This window comes from Xiphophorus maculatus, chromosome 21, assembly GCF_002775205.1.
Source record: "Xiphophorus maculatus strain JP 163 A chromosome 21, X_maculatus-5.0-male, whole genome shotgun sequence".
Lineage (NCBI taxonomy): Eukaryota > Metazoa > Chordata > Actinopteri > Cyprinodontiformes > Poeciliidae > Xiphophorus > Xiphophorus maculatus.
The window spans coordinates 8,725,403-8,736,900 of record NC_036463.1 but is presented as its reverse complement, the minus strand read 5'-3'; the positions used below and the strand labels follow the sequence as shown (position 1 = coordinate 8,736,900).

The 11,498-nt window shown below is 39.1% G+C and overlaps 1 protein-coding gene and 1 long non-coding RNA gene across 2 annotated transcripts in view; one reads left to right on the top strand and one right to left on the bottom strand.

Annotated features, from left to right (window-relative positions):
- Nucleotides 1-4,941, top strand: en2 (engrailed homeobox 2). Its single transcript, XM_005798583.2, has 2 exons — nt 1-2,315; nt 4,596-4,941. Exons 1-2 carry the CDS (start codon nt 1,829-1,831, stop codon nt 4,913-4,915), a joined length of 807 nt encoding a protein of 268 aa, XP_005798640.1. The 5' UTR covers nt 1-1,828; the 3' UTR covers nt 4,916-4,941.
- A 3,056-nt stretch (nt 4,942-7,997) lies between these two features.
- Nucleotides 7,998-11,498, bottom strand: part of LOC102234602 — a 29,963-nt gene continuing 26,462 nt past the window's right edge. The window contains exon 5 of the long non-coding RNA XR_312696.2: nt 7,998-8,085. This is a non-coding gene — a long non-coding RNA (uncharacterized LOC102234602). The remainder of the gene's footprint in view (nt 8,086-11,498) is intronic.

Here is an 11,498-nt window from a genome sequence, read left to right as displayed (position 1 = left end):
ATTTTATTTTTCCTGCAAAGCTAGCCAAATGTGACGAAAGTAGTTTCATATGGCAAAATTTCAAATAGAAACAGCTAATATTAGAAAAACATTCAAGCAATAATAAAACAATGCTATACGATCACATCCGTCAAAGTAAGGTCAAAACATGTCAGACGCAAGATAGCATTTTAGAAAATATACACGTACCCCAAATTTGCAAACAAAAATAAAAGAGGAAAAGACAACGCACGTTTTTTTTGATACTAAAGAATTAACTCAGTCACTCTCACCGCCTCTCTTTCTGCAGATTCCTCCTTATTGACGGCTCCAAAACGCCAGAGGAGCACCGTTCGTCCTCACTGATTGGGGGAGAAAAGCAGAGAAAACTCGGCTTTGGAGGTGGTCAGCAAAGTTACTCAAAGTTTTGTCTTTGGCGCGACTCCGGATCCCGAGCGGCGCGCACAAAACAGTTTGTTTGCATCACTGATTTCTTTTAAAGGGATATGAACCCTGTTCTGGGGCGACCGCAGGCGGCACGGCAGGAGAAAGCAATCACATTTAAAATACTAAAAGCACATCAGTGTTGGCTCTTCTGGCCATCGAGCTTTAATTATCACGCTTTTTAGTTGCATATTACAAGATGAAGTGACGCTATTTTGCAGGAAATAAACACATATAAAGAAAAGTCGTTAAGTTCAATGATCTAGTAAATGTTAATATAGTGATATAACAGCTTAGAAATCCAATATTGTTTTACTTCATCTCCTAATGTTGATTTTTACGCATAATCCACACCAGCTGGCTATACGTAAAGCGTTTTTATTTACACTATAAACCGCTTAAATTGATCACAAGCGTTACAAGTGGGCCTAAATTCATCAAACAGCACCTCACTTCTACGTGACACACCAGGATATGTTGCATTCCCTCCTAAATAGGTCAGGTGCAGAATTAGTTTTGATTTAGGCAAATTTTCAACTGTTAATCAGCTGATGAGTATTTCTACTTTTCATCTCCAAAAGTCACCATAATTAAACTTCACATTATTCATATATGTTCTGGAGCATATTAAACAAATGAAAATCTCATTTCCTTGTGTATTATTGAGATTGTTAAACCCAGTGGATCCTCATGGCTGAACATGTCAACCCTACCGTTGTTTTTGTTTTTCTACTCAATGCACATTTTCTCAAAGTCCTGAGAAAAATAAAGTACAACATGTCATGAAATACTGGGTGTATCTGTGTGCATGCACCGGATTCAAATTAGGCTTTCCTCCTCGTACATGTTCAGGGCTCTTCCCCTTTTACTAGGGCGAGGATGGGGCGTTTGTAGACTGCTCCGTAGTCTGCGTCATGTGGCCCAGTTTCTGCCGTCCTATTGGTCAGAGGCACGTGTCTGGGAGGAGGGTGGGAGAACGTCACTCGGGGGGCTCGCATTGAAAATAAGAACAAAACTCCAGAGTGAGAGTATTAGAGCATCAGTTTAGGAGCCTCTTTATTTACCCTTAGTTTAGTTTAGGTGTAGGCATTCCCGAGGACGCACAAATCGGATGGTGGTATAAATTTGGATGGTGCGCAAATGGCAAGCGCTTTAGCTCTAAGATATCACTTGTAACCCGATTTTAAGGGAATATATGAGACAAATTATGCTTTTCTCAAAGGACACTACGGCAAGGCTTTGCGTGGTGTCCAAGGCACTCACTGGTATCTGAGTTGTTTTATTGATTTATTCTACCCGTGCAGTTTTTTGGGGTAATTTCCCTCAAAGTTCTTCGCAAAATTTCTTGCTGCGGAGGGAGCGACAAAGGGGTTAAAGAGCATAAAGTGGGGGAAAGTGAATCAGTATGGAAGAAAATGATCACGGCAACAGAGATGCGGTGGAGCGACAGGAGTCCGCGGATGAATCCAATAGAGCCATCCTCCCCCTGCTACAGGCGCCCGGGAACCTGCAGATCCCGCACCGGGTCACCAATTTTTTCATCGACAACATCCTCCGGCCGGACTTCGGACGCAAGAAGGACGTGGACGCTCACCTCGATGAGAGCAGCCCAGCGTCGCGGGAGAGCCGCGGCAGCCCCGCCGCCCCTCAGACTGAGCCGGTGGGCAGCACTGTGCCAGCGGAGGGGACCTCCACTCCACACACAGTCACCGGGCCCAAGAAGCCCGCGAAAGCCGCCGAGGAGTCCCTGAAACCGAGCGGGGAGAGCGGAGACCAGTGCCTAAGCTCAGACTCAGACAGTTCCCAAGCCAGTTCCAACCCATCCATGTCGCAGCCCATGTTGTGGCCAGCCTGGGTCTACTGCACCAGATACTCGGACAGGCCTTCGTCAGGTTGGTGACTGTTTTACTACATCCCCGTATATTTTCTGTAACCTGAAATACCCCGTAACACTGACCCAGGATGGCTTGACCGAGTTTTAGCTGCAGTAGGGAGAACGATCGCTGTGTAGCGCACAAAGCGAAAAAAAATACTTTTCTAAATACAAAAAAAAATGTAATTGAACCTCAATCTGCATTCAGAAATAGAATTTACGCAAAAACGTGCCATCGGGTTCCAACAAACTTAAATAATTTATCTCATTATTATTAAACCTAAACTAGAATTCTCGAACGAGGAGAGCAGGCCTTTTGAGAAAATAGGATAAATAATTAGTGTCGGCGAGCAGAATCTTTACATTTTATTTTTATTTTTAGCTCTCGACAAAAATATTATTAGTGACACATTTTTAAAACTTTACGCATAGGTTGTTTCCCAGTATAGTAATGAAAATTCGAGACTCTTGGAGTATTTATTTTTTATTTTTTTGCAAGTAAACACAGGCGCGCTGAGCCTCTTCCAGGCGAGGGAAAGCCTTAAAACTACCAATTGATGCACTTGTAGAGTCTGGGCTTGCTTTCTAAAAGTTATATTTGGGGTTATAGCAATGATATAGCAATGCTCAAGATGCAGCAGTCAACTTTTTGGTATATTTATAAACTAACTAATAAACTCCCTGTAATTTATCGTCTCACTGAGAAGTAGAAACGTCTTTAAATATTTTTTGACGTGCATATAAAAGTGGAGTACAACTTGTTCTCATGCATTATGTAATGCTATACTATAGAGTGGCGTGGGGGACTACTACCAGTTGCAGGGCTACAGTTCATTCAACATATAGAGTTGATTATGGGTCTGTTTCGTTTATGTTTTCGCGCACTGTTTCGGATCTGAAGAGCTAGCAGGCCGTCTTTTCAGGTGAAAAGTGACTGAACGTGTTATGGGAGCAGCTCAGATCCAAAATTCTGTTCACGTCCGTCTGCCAAGGAGTTTTTCAGAAAGTAAGGGAGGAAGAATGAGAGCGACAAGGTAGTGGCAGCAAAATTATTCTTAATTCTTCACTGAGCAACAAACACACGGATTCTTCTACTTTTCCTGCAGAAGTCTGTTAATATGAGAGCCTAAAGACTAGACGGTGTCGGTAAATGTTCAATGTGTGTGCGTGTGTGAGTGTGTGTCTGATGTGTGTCTGTGTTTGTAAGAGAGGGGGCAACAGGGAGGCATGACTGCATTTGGGAGCTTACGACAGATTTTGAACCATTGTTTGCTGTCTTTTTCTGCAAGTTTTCAGAGCGAAAGATATGAGTTTAAGTTATTCAGATAATTTTACTTTTGATGTGTTTTCTTGGTGTTTTTTTTTTGTTGTTTTTTTTGGTTTTACAGAAACACAAACCGAACTGAGCACGCACCAGATGAGCATGTTTGTTTACATGCATTTTGGGCGATTAGAATAAATATTCGGGGGGGAAAAAGTGACCTTTTGTTATAAAGTGTGCTTTACGCACGGATTTTGGGTGCAATTGATGTTAATTTCCATAATGCAAATTGGGAGAATATTATAAGATTCACGTTTTAGTGAGGTAGTTTGGTCGAAACCATAAAAAATATGTTCCTGGCGGAGCTGTTTTGGTTTATGTTTTGGCTGGTTTGTGGTTAGTTCGCTGCTTCCTCAACTCGTATCCTTATTCGTTTCCACACGTTGCCATTTCGTCTTCGCAAACAAACTGTTTTGTATTTAAGCTATTCTAATCTGTTTATTAATCTTTGTAGAGAAGTACGTTCATCAGTGGTGGTGATAAATGTCCACTGAAACGCTCAAATCTCGAGTAAATTGCTGTTTAATTGTCAGTGATGATCTGAAACCATTGTGTTACGCCTTATTTCCATATTTAAATTCTGACTCTTGTTTTGCGCCCGTTGATTCTTAGTTAGTATGCAAGATTTTGAACCCTGATTGTACTAAAATAACTTTTATCGAGCTACTGATGGTAATACCATAAGATAATATGGGAAATTCTCTACACTGCAGCTTATTGGGTACGAAATAGAACTTTCTACTACACATTTTGGGAAATAGTTAAATTTCGTACTGACCATACATACCTCGACTTTTTGGAGCTTTTATGGACAAAACTAGAAAAGTACAACATGGCAAATGGGCGAGAAAAAAAATCAGCACTCAATTATTATGACAATTATTTGACCAATTATTCTTCTATATATACTGACAAACAACTGCGTGTGTTTCTGAAACCCCTCCACCTCCCGCTCCCCAATCTCTCCACCCCACTCAGGGCCAAGATCTCGCAAACCAAAGAAGAAAACGACCAGCAAAGAGGACAAGCGACCACGGACGGCCTTCACAGCAGAGCAGCTGCAGAGACTAAAGTCGGAGTTCCAGACCAACCGGTACTTGACGGAGCAGAGGCGGCAGAATCTGGCGCAGGAGCTGGGTCTGAACGAATCCCAGATCAAGATCTGGTTCCAGAACAAAAGGGCCAAGATCAAAAAGGCCAGCGGCACCAAGAACAGTTTGGCCTTGCACCTGATGGCGCAGGGACTCTACAATCACGCCACCGTCACGTCGAAAGACGAGAAATCAGACAGCGATTGATTCCCAGAGAAGTAAACAGCAACCTCCTGACGAAAAAGAACCTATAGTAATCCTATGATAGATTTATATAGAGATTAAAACTCTACTTACAGGAATATTTAATGTTACCACTGCAGATACTTTAACTATCACTCACCATGGATGTACACAATGGCTCCAAGAAACCATAACAAATGAATAGATTCCCTACACGAATTTCTAACCCAACCATAGGCCTCTATAGGTTCCTATGGGAATATTATAGTGATTTTTTCGTTATATGGGAGGTGTAATCAAGCCTACAATGCAATAATATGATCGAATAAAGGGCCAGTGTATAGCCTTTACCAGCATAAATTGTTTTAAAAAAAAACAGAGAGATATTTCTGCAATATCACGTCTATAAAAGATGTATAAAGGTACGTTTTCATTGTTTTTGTCGTCCCCGCCCCCTTCCCGGGGCTACACATGCTTACACTCTCCATTTTTATAAGCCGTATAAGGATTACTACTATCCATGATTGTCATCGTGTTACATTTTAACTAACTGGCACTTGACGTTTTTACTTGTCAGTAAAGTGGGAAATTAATAAAAAGAAAAAGAAAAAAAAAAGAAAAACTGAAGTCCAAAGAATATTTTTCTGCTGCATCCAGGCTACTGTGAATTTAAATATGCTAACAAGGTTTTTCTAATGCCATGCTCGCTTGGTTTTCTTGGTTGATTTTTGCGTGCAAAGTGGACAGCGAAATTTGTTAGGGCTAATTGGGCACTGCATTATTATTATTTTTTAATTATTTATTTAATTTTGTTCCCCAAGCGTTGTTGTTGTAATGCAGTTTGTTGGAAGTGACCAGTGGCGTTTCTTGCAGGAATGGCACCCTGGGCGAGGTTGTCTTTTGCCCCCCCCAATACATGTAAAAAACCCACACCCAAAAACTATTTTACAGAGAATGTTTTTATTATATAATTCAGCAGAATCATTTAGAGATACACATATTGAACCTATAATTGAGCTAAATTTTTGTTGTTATGTTTGTTTACAACACAAAGAGTTGGGGATGCACCGATGGACTGGCCATACATCAAAATTGCATCATTTGTTTATTTAATTATTTTTTTTACTTTGTGTCTGTAAACACATCAATTAGCAGTGTGTACTCTGATGTAGTTGTCTTTGGTTCAAAATCAAGTTAAGGCTAGGGATATATTCTTCATTCATAAATTGCAATAATTTTGTACTTCCAACATTTGCTGTTTGAATTAAAACTACACCTATCAAAGAAGCTGCAAAACATTTTATTTTCTCTTTGATGTGTCTTAGTTTGTTAACATAAAAAAATCTGAATTCATAAAAATGAGAATTAGCACCTCATACCAAGCCGAATATTGGCCAGAAAAAATCAAATTGGTGCATCACTAAAAATAATCTTTTTTCTCTAAATAGAGATAATACATAAGAATTACAGAAAATATCAGTAGAGATTTTTTTTTACCACTAATTATACTATGCTTTTCATAATTTTCTCAGTTTAAGATGTGTTCTTTCTCCCTTCTGTGTCATGGCGCACCCAGACCAGGCCGCCCTGGGGAGATAGCCATATCTCAAAAACCGCCACTGGAAGTGAAAGAGCAAAAAAAATATTTTATTTTCTTTTGTAACTAACACACAAAAGTAGGCCTTGCTTATATGATTATGGTCGTCTCACAGCCTTTAAATAAATGTGCGTGTTCTCTTCATTATATGCCAATGCATCAGTGCAGCTATTATAGTTTAAAATAGCAATATAAATAATTTTTTGTAGCTAAACAAAGGCTATAATGCTGCCTTTTGAGTCACAGAAACAACTCTGTAGCATAAAGACAATGATGACAACCATTTCTGCGCACTCTTTAGACTTTTACATGCAGGATGTTGGATGTTCTTGGTAAATCTTTCTCTATTTACATTTTTATTGCATATCCATATATCATAAAAAGAAGGGAACTCCGTCAGTGACTGTATTACAAATCTCTTATCGTTGTTGAAAGGACTTCATATGTGTATTTATATAGATTATATTGAGAAAAAAATCTATCCAATGACCAGTGTTGCTTTAGAATAGATATCTGAGGTGTTTACACTGCTTGTTTATCTTGCAATAACTTCTTTTTGTTTCCTTTTTGTTTGTTTTTCTTTGTGAATGAAAAAAAAAAGTTTATGGGGCCTTTTTTGCATGAAAGCTGCAATTTGTTGTACTTTGGGCAAAAACAACTGTGTTTATTAACTTTGGTCTTTATGGACAAAAAAAGTATGATCGAGTTTCAGACTGTATCCATACCAAATTGTGGACTTTTTTGCCTTTTTTTCAATGTGTTTTTTTTTTTCTTTTGTTGTGCATCTGCAAAAAGTGTGTGTGAATAAAAAAAAAAGAAAGAAAAATCCACCAAACAGAAACACACTTTGCCTTAAAAAGTTCGAGTTGGAACTTTTTTTCCTGAAACAGAACTGTGCCGAATCAGAGAAGCAGTGTTACTTCAAATGCAGACTTACTCAAGTTTTAATGCCTTTATGAGAACTGCTGGTACGACATTATGAATTTACTCATCAGCGTATATCTATCTATATATGAACATGTTTAAATGAAATTACAACACAGAGTTGTAGAATACAATGCTATTTTTTATTTTATGTTGGAAGTATTCTTTGGTATAAATGTACATAATTTGTATCATGTATTAATTGTGTAATTAACTGCCTCCTGAAAAGCCGGAAAAGAGTAAATAAAACCTTGGAGATTATACATGAGTAGGTTTCTGGCTCTTTTTGTAGTCATCTAGTGAATATACATACATAAAACCTTTATTATGTTGGTTTACTCAAAAAAATACATTACATGTTCACAAATGTATGTGTAAACATAAGAAATCTCCATGAAATCTAATCAAAATCACATTCATTAGTTTCCAGATTAAAACATTTGCAAAAGAAAAACAAAAAAACATCCAAACATTATGCAAGTGAAAACCTTGAACAATTCCCAGGCATGTTTCCTCAACAATGCCTTATCTGCATTTCCATACTTGCACCGCTAGTCTTTGAACGCCATGTCTAACGGCCAGCGACTAGCGTTGGAGCAGATTGGGGGCTGCTCCCAGCACTGTCTTCGAGACGGTCAGTCTTCTTCGCTGCCTCTGAAAGGAGCCTGAGCTTCTATCGCGAGGCAGAAATGGGGAGCAGAGAGGGGGAGATAGGGAGGGGGTGGGGGAAGGGAGGGTAAAGAGAGCAATGAAGGTCAAAGCCCGTCATGGCTGCAGGTGGCTGTCCCCCCTTCCCTCCCTCCTTCTCTCTACCCCACCTCCGCCTCTCTTAGTAACCCATTCTCCACACACAGCTTTCTCACTCTCTAAACTCATACACTAAGTCTGCCTTACACACACCTACACACCCCCACACACATTTATCACTGTATTTCATTTTATTCTCCCACACATTCCCCAGACTCCATTCATTTCTGTTAGTTCTCTCTCTCTCCCACACACACACACACGCGCGCGTGTATACACGCACACATTCACACTCCACTGTTGTTTTGATCCTTCATTCAACCAATAGGAATCTTCATCTGAATGTTCACAGGAAGAGGAGCTGCGGGAAGTTCAGATAGGGACACCAATGAATGAACAGAAACTAAAGCTGTTTAGCAACATGGGCGCATTCTCCTGGAAATTAAGAGAAAATGCGTTATCTGTGGATGGTTTGGGAAAGGAGATTAAAGATTTCTCAAGTGAGATTCTGTCAAAAGATACGAGCAGTTAATATTTTACCTGCAGCAGATAACTCTACTCATGTCTTCATTTAGTATGATTTCAGATATGTTGATTCTGGAAGTTAATGCTAATAGAGAGTCCAAGAGGAGACCAAGAAGGAAACGGACATCCACCATCTTTAAACATCTTTTATCGCTTTATGAGAAAGATATCTTATGACTCCTTAAATCTTTTTCACATTGGCACATCCGCAGAGAAACCGATAATTATTTACACAGGAAATGAAGATGGGAGGTGGTGCACCACAAACAATCCTCTAGTGTGAAAGACATACTGAGAACGCAATATATAATATATAAGGTATTTACAGTCAAAATAGACGTCTCATGTAAAATTCAGGCAGAGTGAAAACAAAAATGTTAAACAAGTTTTAAGTTAACATTACATTTTATTGACTTTTACACTGCAATACTTTCTCATTAGTAAATGCTTTACAGTGTTACATAGCATATTTCACACAGAAAGACTAAGCATAGGTAAATTACTGACACAGCAAGATTTTTAAAGGGGTGGAGCACAAAACCTTTCTGTCATACTGATTTTAGTGTTTTTATTTTTCCATGTCTGTATTTAGTAACACAGTTCTGTTCCTCCGCCACTTGTTGCTACGCACTGCTGGACTCCTGGCTGAAAAAAATCTTACTACACTTTCCCTTTCATTACAATAAAGACAAATTAGGCGGTAGGAAAATATTTTCAGTCAGGAGAAACAAGAACAGCCAATAAGCATCAGAGAAAACACAAAAAAAAGTGCAATAATCAGTCTGCTAGGTAATCATAGACAGTGGGATTAAATAGTTTTCAGTTTAAAATAAACTGTTCCATATTTTTTCTGATTTTTTTGTTAATAGTGTGAAACCATAAAATGTTTTTATTTTTCAGTTATCGTACCTAATAATCTGATGCCAGCCCGTGCCTACAGACAGTGGCGGTTTCAGCATTAATTGCTCCTTTGGTGAGCTCCAAAAATTTTGCTCTGTTAAAAATTAGATCTTATGTTGTTTTTTTTTAATAATACATGGTGAATTAGTTTTCAATTCAAGGGTTTATTTTGTTGAATAGTATCTCCTATTGCTGATCTGCTCTTTATAGTCTAGCACAAAGTTACCAAGTTGATATTATGCTTGTTTATCAGTCAGACCACCTGCTAAAGTGGCCAGACTGCAATTTGCTGCTTAGCAGACACTAGTTACACGCTAGCTGTGAGAGTTAATGCTTCTTTAATTTCTAAATCACAACTATCTATTGGAATTTCTTTATTGTACATTGAAAACATACAGTAGCCTGCTTCCAGCTAGCTGACCACCAGTGCACAGCACCAAGTGGGGGAGGTGCATTGCTGCCTTACTCTATGCTCTATAAACCTCTTATCAGTTATTTTGATTTATCTGGCATTTCATTCAACTTTAAACGATAATAATAGTATGACAGAATTTTATGGGAGATTTTGAAGCCGTAACTTTTTAAAACTTTGGTGTACATCAATATGTATTGGCCTATTGGTCCAAAGAAAACTACAGAAACTTAAACTTACTGAAGAGAGTGTGGGATGCATCAAGTAAAGTATCAGTGTATATATCTCTGCACACAAAAGGGCCCCATCCTGCTATGACCTCTCCTACCATCCTCCTCCTCCCCTACTGTGTCATTTACCCACAGTTTCTGAATGCTTCCTACGGCCAGAGTGGAATCTGCTCAGAGGTGCCCAGGCTTTGTGGCGGAAACATAATTAAAGTGGTGAAAGATGTAAAAGGTGAAGAATAGGGATGACATCAGGCCAATTTCACACTTGGCACTCGAATCGCTAGGTCCAAGCCAGGACTCTTGCCTCGCAACACAGATCAAAGCCCACTGTCAACGCACCAGTGCAGGGGGGAAAAAAGAGGCAAAAGGACACCTAACTATGCTAATCCCCAGGACGAATATATTTTAATCTTGTTAGAATACAAGTTAATGCCGTGGCTCAGTGGCTGAACTTTTTTTTTTTTTGCAAGAATGAGAGGTGGACAGAACTACTTTTACCTTTTCTACACGAGGTGCCTCTGTCTGGTACTGTCGAATAAACAGCCAGAGTCTGAACAAACTTTCTTTAGGGCATACTCACCATATTATCAAGCTGCGTACTGTACAGGCAGCAGATACTGTAGAGGTCCCAAGCCATTGAAAAGGCAAGCAACAGTTTCATTAAGGACAACGATGGGAGGGGGAAAAAGTGTCAGTGACCCTATTTGAATCCCCACTAGGGCATCTAACATGCAAAGGAAATGAGTATTTTGTGGACCAGTTTGTCCCCTCTCACACTGAGCCCTCCTTTCTAAAAGCACCTTGGTAACCCTTGATCTCTCATGTATGGAAGTCAGGGTACTGGGGCCTGCAGAAGTTGACTGGGCAGACAATAGGAAGTGGATGCATTCTGGTAAAAGTCACACCCAAGCAACTCTCATTTCACACACAGGGTTTGAGTGACCCTTGAAGAAGGATCCAGAACTTTTAAGCTCAAATTCTTTGGATCACTTAGAAAACACACCTGTGGACTGTTTTTTTTTTTTTTAATGCTAGCAACACATTTGATCTATAATCGACTTTTATTAGTCTTTCTTTCTGCTCATTGAGAAGTAGAACTAATGTAATTAATTTCAGAGTGTTATTTTTAAAAACATCAGATCCACATTCTCTTATTTGTAGACCAATTTTGACCAAGTTTGAGCACACTGAAAACTAAGCCTTTTTTATTTATTTATTTATTTATTTATTTTTTAACTCAGTGACCAGTGGGTTTAGACACCAACCCCTTTG